The sequence below is a fragment of the Ctenopharyngodon idella genome, chromosome 12 (assembly GCF_019924925.1).
Source record: "Ctenopharyngodon idella isolate HZGC_01 chromosome 12, HZGC01, whole genome shotgun sequence".
In the NCBI taxonomy this organism is placed as follows: Eukaryota; Metazoa; Chordata; class Actinopteri; order Cypriniformes; family Xenocyprididae; genus Ctenopharyngodon; species Ctenopharyngodon idella.
The window spans coordinates 8291171-8308573 of record NC_067231.1 but is presented as its reverse complement, the minus strand read 5'-3'; the positions used below and the strand labels follow the sequence as shown (position 1 = coordinate 8308573).

At 35.7% G+C, this 17403-nt stretch overlaps 1 protein-coding gene across 8 annotated transcripts in view; it reads left to right on the top strand.

Moving 5' to 3' along the window:
• Positions 1–17403, top strand: part of plekha1b (pleckstrin homology domain containing, family A (phosphoinositide binding specific) member 1b) — a 58089-nt gene that overhangs the window by 17123 nt on the left and 23563 nt on the right. For all 8 annotated transcript variants that reach the window (XR_007932947.1, XM_051914876.1, XM_051914875.1 and 5 more), the window contains exons 2-8: positions 962–1122; positions 4553–4609; positions 5869–5914; positions 6991–7088; positions 10275–10403; positions 11775–11912; positions 15097–15165. Coding sequence is in view for 7 of the 8 variants with exons in the window: in XM_051914876.1 (XP_051770836.1) it covers positions 982–1122; positions 4553–4609; positions 5869–5914; positions 6991–7088; positions 10275–10403; positions 11775–11912; positions 15097–15165 (678 nt within the window). In the remaining variant the exon portion in view is untranslated. The remainder of the gene's footprint in view (positions 1–961; positions 1123–4552; positions 4610–5868; positions 5915–6990; positions 7089–10274; positions 10404–11774; positions 11913–15096; positions 15166–17403) is intronic.

Genomic DNA, 17403 nt, shown 5'->3' with positions numbered 1-17403 from the left:
AAGTCTTCAGAAAAGACATGATCGCTTTTTATAAGTAAGCAGAGTACGGATTGTCTGCAACCCCTTCAGCCGTGACTTATTCACGATACAGCACTAGCCTCGAGTACCTTATTGCTTTTATAAAATGGTTACCACACAATACAAATATTAAATCCAGAAATATGTATCAATGCAACTTTCATGAATTAAACTTTTTCTAAAAGCCTTCCTTCCGCCGGAAAAAAATAGTCCCTGACCGTGAACAGCAACAGAAGTTACATTTTCACGGCATTAGATGGCGGCAAAGACTGTCTTTATGAGTCTTATGAACTTGTTGCTCAGATATGGCTTTTATCTGGGGAAGATTAAAGAGTAGAATTAAAATCTACACAGGCATTATTCATGAAACAATTTCTATGACTGTAGTATTTTATGATTGTCTAAGCACCAGACTGTATCTGAAGTTGTGTTCATTTAAATATTCTTATAACACATCTAAGGGCCATATGAAAAGGACTGACACTGGGCACTAGTTGACTGGTCCCACATTTTAAGTATCTGTGGCATTTTCATCACTTCTGGTGGCTTTTTGTCTGCCAAGCCCTGGTTAATTTCTGACCCTGATGGGCATAACTTCTCCATTATTCACAGTTACCATAGTGCTGTTGTGACATTTAGAGAAACTGCAGGTAAATGGGGAAATTACACTGTTTAAGTGTACTTACATTGCTTCTCAGCTTGGGTAATGTCACAATCAAGTCATTTGTATTCATACAGCTTTGTCTGACAGGGTTTTCATCATCACAGAGGTCTGAAATTAAATAGGTGTCACTTCCTTAGAGCATGACCAAGGTTGACATCATAGGAAATTGGCAGACTCTCACACAAAGATGCCAAATTTATTTTAATTACCATCCTCCACCTCTACCTTTCACATGTTCTCATCTCCTTTATAATCAGCATCATTTTCTTTGTGTTGCAGGGTAATGCTTAGTCTCAGAAATGCCGTACGTAGATCGTCAGAATCGGATCTGTGGCTTTCTAGACATCGAGGAAGTGGAGAACAGCGGCAAGTTTTTACGACGCTATTTCATTCTGGACACACTGGAAGGCAGCCTGATGTGGTACATGGATAATCCTCAGGTACCAACTCATTCAATCTCAAAATTAATCAAAAATGTGAAATCTGTGAAGACTGGGGTAGGCAGAAAATGCAATGAGATTTTTTTTTGTTTTCCCCCTCAAGTATTTCTTACTCAAAAGTACTAAAAGATTAGTTAATAGCACCATTAGGAGCTAGAAATCATTAAGAGTAATTTGGCAATGGAACCAAACTCACTAAAGTTCTGACGACTACCTGTTTTAGTTATGGAAAGCAAATGGGTAGACACAAGGGTGTATCCCATAATCCCTTGTGAGATTTGTTTGTTTGTTTGTTTGTTTGTGCATAATGTTCTTTTGTGGTATCTTACCTATCATCCACACATACAAAGTTGGTTGATAACATAACTGCAATAAAGTAATAGCCTAGTTAACAATGACTTGTTTACATAGGAGATATCATGTATTTTATATTATTCAAGCATCTGGAACCTTATCAGTCTGCTTCAAAGTGCCCTGGGAAGTCAAACTAACTTTCTTATATTGATATTGTTTATTTCCTACAACTTAACAGTTTATCAGGCTCTTAATAATTTTGACTATGTCATCTCTTAGAATATCTAAAGGCCAGGTTTTTCCTAATATCAGCCAGCAATAGAACAGAACACATTTTACACATGGGGAAAACTGATAGTTTGGTCAATAATTCAGGAAGGTCCAGACTTTTAAGCTCTTGATTCTAACTTGCACCAGCCCTTATGAAAATGTACCATAGTTCTTGTAATTTTTTAACTGTAACATTTGTTACAAAAAGGCTATAATTACAGGTGCTATGTAGCACTAAAAGTGGTTCTTGGCTCGTAATCATAGGGGAACCGCTTTTGGTGCTATGTAGCACCATATCATATGCTCTACAGCACCTTTGTCAAATGGTGCTATGTAGAACCCATAAGAGGTTGCATATCGCATTTTATTTTTTCAACAAAAATGGTGCTAAACAGCACCAACAGTGGTTCTTTGGCTTTTAAGGGGCTTAACAGGTTCTTTGTATGGCATTGGTGCTATATAGCACCTTAACCACCCCAAAGAACCACTGAAGAATTGCTGAAGAGCCATACAGTGGCTTAACAGGTTCTGTATACAGTAGTGGTGCTATATAGCACCTCAGTCATCCCAAAGAACTGGTGAAGAATCACTGATGAACCACTGAAGCACCAAGATTTGGTTCTATACAGCACTTTAAGTGGTTCCCCTATGATTACGAGCCAAAGAGCCACTTTTAGTACTATATAGACCTTATGTAGCACCACCCCTTTTCAGCGCTGCGCACGTTGTTCTTTGACTTCGGTTTGTATTTCCACAGCGATCTTACATATTTATGAATGAACTGCTCGTTTTAAAATCTTCTCGGTCTACTGACATTTGTTAAGACATCTGCTTTAAACATAACAATGCTCATGATATCTTCCATTAACTTTACAACAGGTAAATCCACTTCACTAGCTAATTATTCTTTGACAGCCATAGAAATTTACTCAAAAACTGAAGTTCAAAGACAATTTTATAAAGATGGCGGCACGCTTGTTTCTCTGGCGTATAAGGTCTATAGAACCATTTTTTTAGAGTGTTGTAATATAAATCTATAGTGAAAAATGTATTTCATTAACAGATTATCTATTATAAATTCTATAAGTTAGTCAAAATTTCTTTCTAATTTACATTATTACAAGATGACATGGGTTTGTACTTGCCAGTTTTTGTTATGCCTCAGCCTCAGTTGACCTTTTCAGCTATCATAGTTAGAATCTTGATATGCAAAACATTTGTGTGATACTAACATTTACTCTCATACACACCTTGGTATTATTATAGTTTTTTGCATCAGTTTGTTAACTGTCAGCACAGATTTTGACTGTTTTTGCGCTGTAGCGTTGCTGAAAGTGGCTGTGTAGAAGTATCACTTCCCATGAGCTTGTGGGTGAAGGAAATGAGCGTTGTGGCCTCTGGTGGAATTTATAATCTCATGAAGTGTTTTGAGGGCATTGATCTGCCTCTAGACCACTTTAACCATTAAGAGCGTGCAGTGTTACAGTGTGCATATGTGCATAAATGTATTTGCATCTGTGTGGGCCATACTTTGCTTCACTGTGCACCTTTATGAGGGTGTCTTTGTCTGAGATTCCAGACTAGCAAACTAAATTGTTTCTGACTGTCTTCAGTTACATGGCAGGAACCTACACAGATTGGTGTGAATTTTGTGACGTCAAAATTTAAAGACTATGTGATCTTCCCATAATTTCTCATTCTAGAGAGCATTTTGTTGTACAAAAACTGTGGATTCCCTGAATAGGAGAGGGGTTTGTCATTGATATTTGTGGTTGGTTTTCCCAGAAGAGTTTGTTGATAAATGTAGGAATATACTACCATCGATTTTATCGCACATACAAAAAAAAAACTTTTTTTTGTGGGCTTTAAGGGCGGATGAAATTTCTCTTAACTTACTCTGAAATTTAAAGACAGATATACAGAAAGACACTCTAAAACACTGTGTAGATTTCATGTTTTGGTAACACTTTACCTTAAGGTTCCATTTGTTAACATTAGTTAACTACAGATTAGATAACATGAACTAACAATGGAAATACTTCTGAAGCAGTTATCAATCTAATACACTACTAATTTACTAATACATTATTAAAATCAAAAGTAGTATCTATTAATGTTTTTTAATGTACCTAAGCTAACATTAATCAATGAACAGTTGTATATTTATTAACTAATATTAACAAAGATTATTAAATGCTGTAACAAATGTATTATTCATTGTTAGTTAATGTAAATGCATTTTCCAACATTAAATAATGGGAAGTTATTTGTAAAGTGTTAGTCATGATTTTCAAGATGGTGAAATCACATTTGGTAGCATCATTGAGCAAACGTTTTTACTCTTGTTTAATGTGGTTGTTTGGGGGTTGGATCAGAGAGAAAGCTTGATATTAATTACTCAGAGGGTCTCTGTGCTCTTAATGCCATTTAGCTTAGAGTAAAAGAGAACTCTGATGGAGTTCTTTAATAAAGAGCCCATGTCAGGACCTGTCTTTTTTGATTCTTGATATTCTTTCTTTGTTTCTTTTAATGGATTCTCATTTTATTTCTCCTGGCTGCTGCAGGTTCTGTACCAATCACTTTATCCAAGACTCAGTCAGTAGCCCCAGCCTGCATCTTTTATTAATGCCATGTCTGACTTTGAATAATTTACCTCACTGCATCTGTAGATGTGTGCTAAAACTTTCATAGGCCCCTGTGCAATTCTACAACTTTGGAGAAAACCGTACACTCGCCGTGAATGTATTCAGTGCACGTTTCTTTTCAGATACTGCTCAAAACAAACACACTTCTCACATCAAGTCAGTGTGTATCATTTTATATTCATAATTTCAGTTTTAATGACTTCAACCCTCTCCTTCTACAGAATCTTCCAGAAGGAACATCCAATGTCGGCTCCCTCAAACTAACATATATATCCAAGGTTTGTCATTGCTCTGTTATTTCTGACTAATGCTGATTATTTATTACCTGCATTATATTCACAGACATGAATGATGCTTCAAATTGTGCAGAAAAGGTGTGCTATGACTTTTCTACATGTTCAGATTCACCATTTTCTCCTGGGGTTACAGAAATAAAATGATTCGTAATGGCTGGCCATGAAATCCAATCTGAACCGACTGCCATGAAGAGGTCTACTCTTATATATAATAAAACATCTTTTTCTAGACCGCATAGGAGTCTTCTTCTGGATGTATGTAAATGTACAGGGATGAAAAGGGTCTTGGAGCAAAAATCCTACCAAAATAAACAAAAAAGCCCCCCAAATTCAAGATAAAGGGTCAAAAAATGCCCCTGTATTATTAAGCTAAATTTATTATGCCTGTTGCGATTTAAAGTGAGATGAAAAGTGTTGATTGCGGCATTACATTTAGATCTGCTCATGTTGCATCAAAGATTTCTTTTTACGCATATTCTTGCAGCGTTGAGCATTATAACCAATCACACACGTTTCTGTTGAGCGTATGAATGCAATGGCATTTCAGAGGCATTTACATTAGTCACCAGTGATGAAGAACTCGACTGAAGAACATCAGAGTTTTGTTCAGTACACACACGCACACACACACACACTAACTGATTTCTGCGCTATCGCAAATTTTCTCATAAACAACAAAGTGCAGATACGACGTAAACAAGATTCATTTTGTAGTGCAGACAGCTTGGCTCATTCCATGAGCTGAAGTCATGAACCGCTTCAGTGATGGGGAACGCCTTTTGCTCTCTTTCTGTTTGAACATTTTGTTTTTCATGCTACTAAGATAAGCAATGTAAAGTCTTGATTTTCTAATGCGTAAAAAGCAATAAACTGTCATAAACAGTCTCTGTAGCCTACACGATTATGATGTGCCATTTCCCCACACCCAAAAATGTTTTTATGTATTATATTAATCAACATTAATAATCATTATTACAAATATCAAACAATAATGACAATACTTAACAACACAACGCAGATACATTTACTGACGTTTTTATAAAAATTGCCCTGAAAAAAAATCCAGATAAATATTGCACCTTAATGAAAAAGTGAATTTCTGACCCTGATGGACATGTACAAACAGATTTGTCCTTTAGGGGCATAATGTTTTTTATAGTGGAAAATGATTTAGTGCACTTTAAATATGTGTGTGCATGTGTGTACAGTGTTATTGATATGCTCTTATTTTGTCATTAAAGGTTAGCGATGCCACCAAATTGCGACCGAAGGCGGAGTTCTGCTTTGGTAAGCAAGTGATTCTCTCTCCATGTTTCTCAGAGGATGCAGTATGCAGAAGGAAGGGCGACCAGGGAACATGTTCAACCATGACCAGCTATTGTTTCTAAGATCAGAGACAATCACACACTTGAGGTTTTGGGACTTTACCCAGTAGAGTTAGACTAGAGGCCACTGTCAAGAGTGTTTGAGACATCATATGTTTGTGAGCAACATAATACAGATACTAAACTTAGTCACATATTGAGTCTCCAGTGTGAAGTGTTTAATATTAGGATCCGTTCACATAGTACATGTTTTTGCATTCCACTGAGCTGCTTTTCCATTGTTTTTCAATGTAAACATGCTTTAGAAAGATGTGTTTGACCTTTGTGCTTGCATCTTTCATTTTTTTCTGTCTTCTTAAAATGCAGTACTTAAGTTAAAAAAAAAAAAAAAAAAAAAACTTCTTGAGACCTTGTGTTTTTTCCATTCCACTGACCTGTGCATTCTGTGTAAACTGGACCTTATTTCGACCCTCCTGAAGTGATTTAGTCAAAGTGGAAATTGCTCTTTTTCATTCTGTATTGAATGAATCACTTCACCTACCAGTATGTTCTTCACTTGTCATGGGAAAATCCATACTTTTATTATTCTGTAGTAAGAGAGTATGCCAGTATTATGGCATGCTATTATGTTGTAAAGTTGAGTCTTGATATCACAGGTGATTTAATTTACTTTTTTGCAAACAAAAACAAAAAGTCCATGCCAGTAGCTCAGCAGTACCGGGCTGTGTTTAGCACCACATTTAGTTTTAGTTATTTTGGTACATCAAGTTAAACTAAATGAAAATGTTGCCTTGGCAAATGGCTTAAATAAAATAAGTTTATAGTTTTTTTTTTTTTTTTTCTCAGTTAAAGTGTGTTTTATTTCACTAAAAGTGCTAGTGTGAAATCACCCTTATTCAGGCATAGAAGTGCACACTTAGGCCTAAAAGGGGAAGAGACTGTCAGAGTGACATGTTGCCAAATCCATTTTGCCACAATAATATAATTATTTCAACACCTCCAGATTGTTTAAATATAAATCTGTGTGTCTTTCCACAGTCATCAATGCTGGAATGAGGAAGTTTTACTTGCAGGCGAATGATAAGCAAGATTTAGTGGAGTGGGTCAGTGCACTCAACAACGCAACCAAAATCACAGTAAGTCTTAGACCTTGGATCAGATTCCTCTTACTAACCAGGGTTGTGTTTCCCATACAATGACATGAATCACTGCTTAACCACCAAAGTATGATGCATTGTTGTGGAAACTATAGTCATGACTGTTTTCCGAAATTCGAAAACTAGAAAACATCTAGTCATCTACTGTCTAGTAAAAGTAACTAAAAGTAGTCAGATGATGTTAATGTTGATATATGGATTAGGTTACTAATCACAATTTTAATTATTATAATACATCTTTAAATTAGCTTAACCCTTCCATCTCTAGTCACCCATGTTTATAAGGCAGGTTTTGCATTAACTTCTAAATCTAATTATAAAATTATTACTCTAATTCATCATATACACAGTTACTGTCATAACTGTCATAACAAATTTATTTAAACATATATTAAATAATTAAGACATTATTAACAGGTTCATTTCTCTAGTGAACTAACATGCTGTGGACAGTGAATGACTTGCCTGAGGTAAACGTAATCCCACGTGAGATATAGAGTTCCTCAGGGATGACGTGTTTTCGTAGGACAACCTGGAAGTTAGCGGCGCACGGGTTCCCTCGATCGAAAGCCTATGCATTTTTCCCATAGACTTAAAAATAAGCTCTGTGTTTAACAAAGGGTTATGACACTTACACGTTTTGTCTATCAAGATAATCTTTACAAGTTAACACAACATTTATACATTTTGAAGCCTAAATAAAGTCGTCAGATATAAAAAGCTAACAGCAGGCTATAAACGGACTACAGCACACCATGGTCGCGGATCAACGTCTCCACCACCAAGCTTCCTTAAACTTTATTTAAAAAACAACTTTATTTAAAAACATGCTCGCTGATTATGATCTGCGCTGTGTATGAATACTTATCCACCTTTTCATGAGAAATGCTGTCCAAATGTCCTGTTTGTCATGATGACGTCTAAAGTCACCAAAGGAAGTAGTCCCTTTTAGCAACTTGTTAGCAACCGCCGTTTTTAAGACACAATAAAGGTTTAAAAAGTCACAAGCAGGTTATAACTGGTGTGTTTTTTATGTCATAGATCAAAACGTGAAAATATTTATAGGCTTTGTTAACCACAGACCTTATTTCAGGCGATTTAGCAAAAACCCATAGACTTTAGGGCGATGGAATCGGAAGTCCTAAAATGCTAACTCGCTTCTGGGTTTTGCCTACAAAAACACGTCAACCCTGATGTGCTCTATTCTCCAGCTATCTAGATCATCTGTTCTTCTTCATCTGCTCTTTTTCCTGTTGTGGTGGTTAGCAAACAGCATTGCATTACCGCACACGCCCCCTTCTGGATTGGAGTGTGGATCACTGTATTCGTCGTCCAACTGTATGAACCGAACTGTGATGTCCGTACCGCATGGTTCGGGACGAATGCATGTACCGTTACAGCCCTAATATATTCCCCTCCATTTATACATTAGGGAAAGTATTTCAAAAGAATCTTATAAATGAATTTTAAAAACAATTGTGAATCAAAATGTTAATAGAATTGATTTGCCAATCAAATTGAATTGTTCTCAACTTGCAAAACTTGCTTTGGAATTTAATCAAAAAGCAGTGAACTATGATTGACGTGAATTAAATGAGTTCACACCTCTATGCTGTGTTTACATGGACCCTAATAAATCGACTAGTAGCACATTTGGAATAAAAAAGTCACATGTAACCTTGTCAATCAGAATGAATTGGCCAAATCTGAATAATTCAGATTGTAAATCTTTTCTAATTCATTCGATTGGACATGATCAGATTGAAAACCGAAACTGGAAAATTCTGTGCATGTGCAATGATGTAGAAATGGCGTAATGGCAGATGACGCACAGAACAAGCTGTTGTTGTTGAATATAGTTTCATTCAACTTATCAACTTATCATCAGGACAATATCGTCCATGCAGTCCTATCTTTGGACTCTCCTCTACAGACTTCTTGTTTTGGGTGCAGGAAGAGGCGTTATACTGCTTGATAAATATAAGCAGCATGGCACAAGGCTTCCCGAAATAGATAAATATTATGTTTCTTTTTAAAAAAAAAAACAAAGAAAAGAAGTTTGTATGCGTCAACAGTGGGACAGTCTGTATATATTTGTGAAGTGTGCGCATGTCAAAAGATCAAATCCTAATTGAAGCTTGTGACAAACGTGCACGAATCAACCCAATCACTATTTAGAGTTCATGTAAACACTTTATTCAGATTCATCAATTGGAATGATTTCATTCCGACTGAAACAAAAATTTTCCATGTAAATGTAGCTACTGATAAGATTAACCTTTATTCTAAAAAAGAGACATACATGTTCTTTTCCTGCTTTTACAAAAGATTTTATCCATATTGGCATATGCCAGGTATCTTAGTCATATTTCTGAAAAGTCAATATTGGCTTAATCATCATATTGCAAACATTTTAGGACATTTATGATGCATGCAGAATCAGAATATTCAAAGTGGACAATGTCAATTCATAATTTCCATGCTGCTAACATTTGTTTTGAATGTTAATAGCAGTGTTATGATGCAGAGCAAGATCTTTTCGCCACTGAATGCAAAGATGTTAAGATGATTACAGCTGACAGTTTGTTTTGGGTCAGAGCCAGCATGTGTAGTGATGGCGTATTGATCAGCGTTTTTGGCCTGAAGGCAGTGAACGATGAACTGCCATCCCCACAGATGGTAATTTAGTGTCAGTCGATCTTTACTAGCAGGCGGTTTATCACTGTATCTGCTGGACCAGGACTAATTATTCATTTACACTGAGAGGAAAAAAATCTAGTTTTATCTAGTCTAAATTTCAGTATTTTCATTCCAATAACATGAAAAGCATTACAAACATGAATTTCTTTCTTCTGCTGAACACAAAAGAAGATATTTTGAAGAATATGGATAACCAAACAGTTGATGGGCCCCAAAAAATACTATGGAAGTCAATGAATGGGGCCCATCAACTGTTTGGTTACCTACATTCTTCATAATATCTTCTTTTGTGTTCAGCAGAAGATGAAATTCATACAGGTTTGGAACAACTTGAGGATGAGTAAATGATGACAGAATTTTCATTTTTGGGTGAACTATCCCTTTACAAAATCATATAAAGTATGCCGCTCTCTCACACAGGTTTGTTCATTTATACTTGTTTGTGTTTCCTTGTTTCTTCTCCAGGTGCCGAAGTCAGGTGAGCAGGTGGCTCATAATACAGCAGAAGCGTGTGTGGACACGTCGGCTGCAGCAAAACAAGTGTCCTACAAGACCGAGATCATCGCAGGAGTGCCCATCATCACTACCACACAGGTCACACATCAGCCCCATGACATTTATCACATAGTTTATACCAGGGTTATTATCACTAAAACTATTAATACATTTCTGTTAATTGAAATAAAATAAAATATAAATATTAGTTGAAAACTTAAAGGGTTAGTTCACCCAAAAATGAAAATTCTGTCATTTATTACTCACCCTCATGTCATTCTACACCCGTAAGACCTTCGTTCATCTTCGGAACACAAATCAAGATATTTTAGATAAAATCTGATGGCTCAGTGAGGCCTCAATTGAAGAGAATACTTTTTGTGCGGCAAAAAAAACTAAATAACGACTTTATTCAACACTATGTAGTGAAAGGCGATTTCAAAACACTGCTTCATTAAGCTTCGAAGCTTTACAAATCTTTTGTTTCGAATCAGTGGTTCGGAGTGTGTATCAGACTGTCAAAGTCACGTGAACCATTGAAATTTTCAAAACACTTATGACGTATCGAAGCCTCGTTTACTGAAATCACGTGACTTTGGCAGTTTGATACACATTCCGAACCACTGATTCGAAACAAAAGATTCGTAAAGCTCCGAAGCTTCATGAAGCAGTGTTTTGAAATCGCCCATCACTAGATATTGTTGAATAAAGTCGTTATTTTGTTTTTTTGCCGCACAAAAAGTATTCTCGTCGCTTCATAACATTAAGGTTGAACCACTGTAGTCACATGAACTGATTTAAATGTCTTTAGTACCTTTCTGGGCATTTGAAAGTGTAAATTAACTTGCTGTCAATGGAGGCCTCACTGAGCCATCGGATTTCATCAAAAATAGCTTAATTTGTGTTCCGAAAATGAACGAAGGTCTTACGGGTGTGGAACGACATGAGGGTGAGTAATTAATGACAAAATTTTCATTTTTTGGTGAACTAACCCTTTAAATGAAACTTGGAAATGTTGCCTTGGCAGTAAACTGAAATTATTTTAAGTTAAAGCACTAAAATTAAAATTATTAACAGGAAATAAATAACTAAAACTATGACTGAAATAAAAATAAATTAAACCTAAAAAGCAATTTTAAAAAAAAAAAACAACAACCAATAAATTGACAAAAGCACATAAAGAAATTAATAAAAAATTAACTAAAATTTACATGAAGATTAAAAAAAATATGAAAATAAAAGCTAATTCAAAATATGAATAAAACTAAAATAAAAGCCAAAATAACACTGGTTTATACTTTGATATGCATCATGGAAATGAATGATTACCACATGCATATACTCATATACCTAATGTATTCATATTTGTGTTTTTGTAGTATCAGTAATGAGGTAGCAAATGAAACACATTTGAATAAAAAAAAATGGATGTGTTGTTAAATGGTGTTGTTGCATTGCACTGGCTTTCAGGAAAAGGGCGAAGGTCAGAATGGTGCGGACCGGAGCGGGGTGAGGAAACCTCAGGGTCCGCTGCCGTATTACTTGAGCCGGAGTAATCAGGACCAGTCTATCATAAAATATGGATATTGTGTCAAACAGGGAGCTGTGGTAAGTAAGAAAGGCAGAATGCATGAAATGATGATGTGCTGTTAACTCTGTAAAGCCTGACATACGAAATAGTTTATTAAAAATTTTAATAAAATCTAAAAAAAAGTTGTGTTTTTTGATGAGTAACATGTTTGATACATCAGGCTTTTATGGCTCGTATGATATAGGATAATATAGAGCTCAAACTCAAGGAGGAAAAAACACCTCAAATTTATTCAGAGGCACAAACTGAGCAAAAATTTGCAATTTGGTGCAGCTGCTGATATTTATATGGCCAAAAAGTAGGATTAAATTCTGATAGCTTGTAATATTATAATAGTATATTGCATAAAATACATATAAATATCAGCTGTCCCTCTATATCTTCCAAATAATGTCTTAGTAAAATGATTTTTAAATGCTTAGTTTTACAATCAAAGCTCTATACAGGGTTCCTACACAGTTTGGAAAAGCCTAGAAAAGTATGGAATTTGATTTTAGTATTTTCCAGGTCTGGAAAAGTATGGAAAAAAGAAAACAGAGTATGGAAAAATATTTGTGTTTCCAGGCTATTTCTCCCATTTCAGTTTTCTAAAATATAAAATTAAGAATTTCTAAAAAATAAATCTATCATACTGCTTGTATGATATATTTAGACTGATTTCATGGCAAAAGTTTAGTGATCATTTAGTGATTGTCAAACATGACTGAACGAATAAGAGGCGAACATTTTCATTACGCAAAACTGTTTATCTTTAGCATAAGCCAGTCTTTTTTGAACTTCTCTAAAGGAATGTGTGTGTGCCACTCAAACCAGCAACACATTACAGTATCAAACTGATGTGTCAGAGGTGAATATGTGCAAATTATAAATAGAGCTGCAATAAACGATTATTTTGATAATCAATTAATCTAACAATTATTAGAACAATTAATAGACTAACCGCTGATTAATCAGTATGTTGATTGATTTTTACATTACAGTTGCACTACAGCGCCCCACTGGTCAAACCGCGTTATTGCAGGCCCTAAAAAATAGGTCATATGAGTTCAAAAGTTCAAAAATACTTGTTGACAATTTTAAATGTCGACTAATCATTTCAGCCCAAGTTACGAAGCGTTTTAGGTTTCTTTTCATCATGTAAGCACGTTATCAATTTGAGAAAACCAATGGAAAAATTCCTGAGAAAATATTTACAGATGTTTGTACTATATACCAAATAAAATGCTGTATGAACCATTTATGTTAAATAAGGTCTGAGAAATCTACAGAGAGGTTTGAAAATTTGTGTCTGGAAAAGTATGTAATTTTGAAATTGAAAATCACATTTTTGAGGGCCTAAACATGCTCGAAACTCATGAAGCGTCGCACATGCATCAGAAGTGGTGAAAATTTACGTCTGATATGGGTTTCTGAATTAGGTGTGGCAAAATTGCTCGATAGCGCCACCTACAAAACTTCAATTAAGCGTTCTTCGCGCTACGTTTCACGTACAGGTATGAAATTCAGTAGACACATGTAACAGCCCAATACCTAGAAAAAACTCCCCGGGTGCAAAATATGAAAACCCAACAGGAAGTCAGATATTTTGAATTTTCTCTGCAAAATATGTGCAGTTTTTTCCATTTCCTGACGTCGTACTTTAACGAACTCCTCCTAGAGCTTTAATCAGATCAACATCATATTTAGTCAGTCTAATCTAAAGGCCTTTGTGACATTAAATTGCGAAGATCTAGGGTGAAGGGTGTGTCCGTGGCGGACTACTTCACTTCACTTTACTTCACTTAAATCAGTTTTAAAACAAGGCCAGAGGAATGCTGACACCAACGCGTCCTCACGGCAGAACACACGCTCAGAGCCCCGCTTCTCCTTGTATTGCGCAGAAGTGCGTTTTTAAAGAATGCAATGCCAAGAGGAGCCAATCCCCTTTCCCAGATGATTAACAGCCGGAATCTGAAGCAATAAGGAGAGAGAAACTCGAAAGGGAAAAAGAAAACATAACCACGATTCACAGTGGGCCTATAACATTATATACGTCCGAGGACGTAACAGTACCAAACATGCTAGAAACACATTAAATCATGCAACACTTGGCTAAGTGCTAATGCTTGCGATTAACGTCATTAAACAGGAAGTTGTTGTAACTCAGGCGTACAATGTTCAATCTGCTCCAAACTTTACATGTTTGATAATAGTCCTGGCCTGAAGACATTTACATGGCAATATTCAGTTACAGTCATAGCACCACCTGTTGGCAGCAGGAAGTGTGGCACGTCGAAATGACTTTGCCATATTTCACCAGTATTTACACGCTTACATGCATGTCACCCACTATTTACTGTTTTCCTAAGGCTACCAGGTGGCGGTGGCCCTGGGTGCGAGGGCCCTTTCATCGCTGCTTGCAGCTTTAATGTATATTATAATGCAATATACATTATATATTGCATTACAATATATAATGTAATGTAATACAATGATAATTGAGAAATAAATGTTTCTCAAAAGCCTAATGTATCATATTTTCCTAAAAAAAAAAAAAAAAAAATGTATGGATAATCATTTGTTTATCTTGAAATATTACCAACAATATAAAAACATTATTCTTACATTTACTTTTATAAAAAGTCAGTAAAGATTTCACAGCAAAAAACGAAAACAACAAAAACTGCATTCCATGACCTGAAGGCGGGCGTTTTTAGAATGATACTTAAAGGCCTTTTACTTCCTAAAAAGCATAAACTTTCAATCAGATAACAGAAGGCATGTGGTAGATTGTGTACAACAGGTTTTTAGTAAAGTTTTAATCTTGTTGATAATTTAGAAGCCTTAGAAATGTGCGTATCAAATATGATACAGTAGGCTTTATAGGGTTAAAGGTGTGTTCACATTAGCAAAATTTAGGTGAAATGTCACAGGGAAAATAAGAACCAGTTTCTATTGCAATGTGTAAAGCACAGTTCACACCAAAGTCACTTTCAAACCAATCAGCTTTCTGTTTGTCAGTGTGGCGCATGACCATCTCGAACATGAACGAAATCTGTGTGTGGAATTTTTTCCTCCCCCACACAAAAAACAAAAAACGACTGGTTTCAACAGCCTTGCTGCAGTGTCTGAAATGAACATCTGTCAAATGCATACTCATACCGCCTTTAAATTCTGTTTTTATAGTTTTTATAACTGAGGTATCTTTTTGTCTTTCTGTAGATGAAAAACTGGAAAAGGAGATATTTCATGTTGGATGACAATGCACTCAGCTACTTCAAATCAGAAATGGTCAGTCTCTCCCTCTCTTGCTACATCCTACTCCATCTCTCCAGAGTCCTGTGTCCTTGAATGCTGCTAGAACCCAATGACCTGTTTGACTCTTTGTTTTCATTGTGTTTTGCACCTGTGCGTCCGTGAGCCCGTCTGTAAGCTCCCATCTGATAAGTGAAAGTCCGGCCTGTGTATTGTTCATGCCATCTGATCCTGTGTATAATCACATTTCAGTAATGAAGCATATTTAGATATGTGCCCCCAGAATTAGACCAGTGACTCATGTGGGAGTGAAAGCTTGTGTCCTGTAGATGCTATAAGACCGTGTGTGTGTTTGTGTGTGTGCGTGTGCTTGGGTGGTTGTTTGAACTTGTTCACAGTGTTATGAATTCCTCTTGCTCTGTGTTAACAGTCTGACTGTCTAAACATGTCTGCATCAGTGGCAATTGCTTTAGGACTACACAGGAAGCACATCTCCCTTTTAAATTTCATCAGAATTTTGGTCAACTTATATTTAGAAACAAATATAATTCAGTTTAATTTAAAAATATTCTGACGAATTTTAGATTAAGTTTTTCTGCCTGCTGTGTACTAACATTTAAATCAGTTCATACAATGTTCTTATTGGGCATATACATGTTTTTACATCGTGTATATAAAAAATACCTGCATGTAATTACAATTTAATCTTACCCATATTCCACCTCAATAGCAGCAAAAGTGTTTTGCAATGCAGCATGAGCACAATAAGTACCAAACAATTAATTTTTTGACACAAGTACATAGTAGTTAAAGGGATACACCCTAAAATGATAATTAAGTCATCATTTAGTCACCCTGGTGGTGTTCTAAAAGAACTAAAAGAACCATTTTCTGTTGTCAGTAGCTAACAATGTATAATGTCAGTAGCAAAGCAATTCACACCATTTCTGATTTGACCATTTCTGATTTTTTGACGCAAGTACATAGTAGTTAAAGAGATAGTTCACCCTAAAATGATAATTAAAGGATTAGTTCACTTTAAAAGGAAAATTACTCCATGCTTTACTCACCCTTAAGCCATCTTAGGTGTATATGAATTTCTTCTTTCAGATGAACACAATCGGAGTTATATTCATAAATATCCTGACGCATCTGACCTTTATATTGGCAGCGAACAGGACCAACGAGTATAAAACTCTAGAAAGTGCATCAAACCAAAGCAAAACGTACTCCCCACGGCTCCGGGGGGTTTATAAAGGCCTTCTGAAGTGAAGCGATGCATTTGTGTAAGAAAAATATCCATATTTAACAAGTTATAAATTAAAATATCTAGCTTCAGCCAGACCGTCTTCTGTATTCAACATTGCGTCAGTTATGCTTTTTTCGTAAGTTGAGTACGGAAGGCGTAGGACGTAGCGTAAGCATTTTGAACTGCGAGAGGCGTTACACTTTCTTCGTAAGTAGAATACGGAAGGCGAAGCCGTGTGGAGTACGTTTTGCTTTGGATTGATGCACTTTCTTCAGCTTCATACTTGTTGGTCAGGTCCGTGCCATTATAAAGCTTAAATGTGTCAGGATATTTATTAATATAACTCAGATTGTGTTCATCAGAAAGAAGTACTTTTGCAACTCTAAGGATAAGTAAAGCTTGGGGTAATTAAAAATAGCAACCAGCATCAAGCTTTTAAAAAAAGATGCAAAAGTATCACAGTATGGTCCCATGCGACACGTGTCGTATATGATATTCCAAGTGTTCGGGGGGTATGCAATAATGTTTGGTGGGGAAAAAAAATTAAATTTAATGTATTATTTAATGAAAATCCTGGCCTTGGCAGTAATGCTGCTAGGTCCAACTAAAGATATACTGAAGTATATTTGATTGTGCTAAAAACTATTTCAAATATACTTTAGCTACACTTTTAATATCTTGCATTTAAAGACTGATTTTATGCAAAGATCATACAATCCTTATTAATAGTGATATTAAAACACGTTTCATGCATAATATTAAGAAATGTGCATTGTGCAATAATGAAATACTCCAAATAAAGGTTAATAATAAGTAAGTCTTCAGTTATATGTCATTAAATGTTAATGGATTTGAAGTATACTTGGTAGGATGAAATAAATGTATTTTAAATAGATTTTGGTATCATTTTTTTACTAGGAGTCTTATGTGCACGACACACGTTAATGAGACTCTATTAGCGCCGCAGTTCACTCTCTCTCCCAGAAAAACACACAAGTTGTGAGAAATCAAGATTTATAAAAATG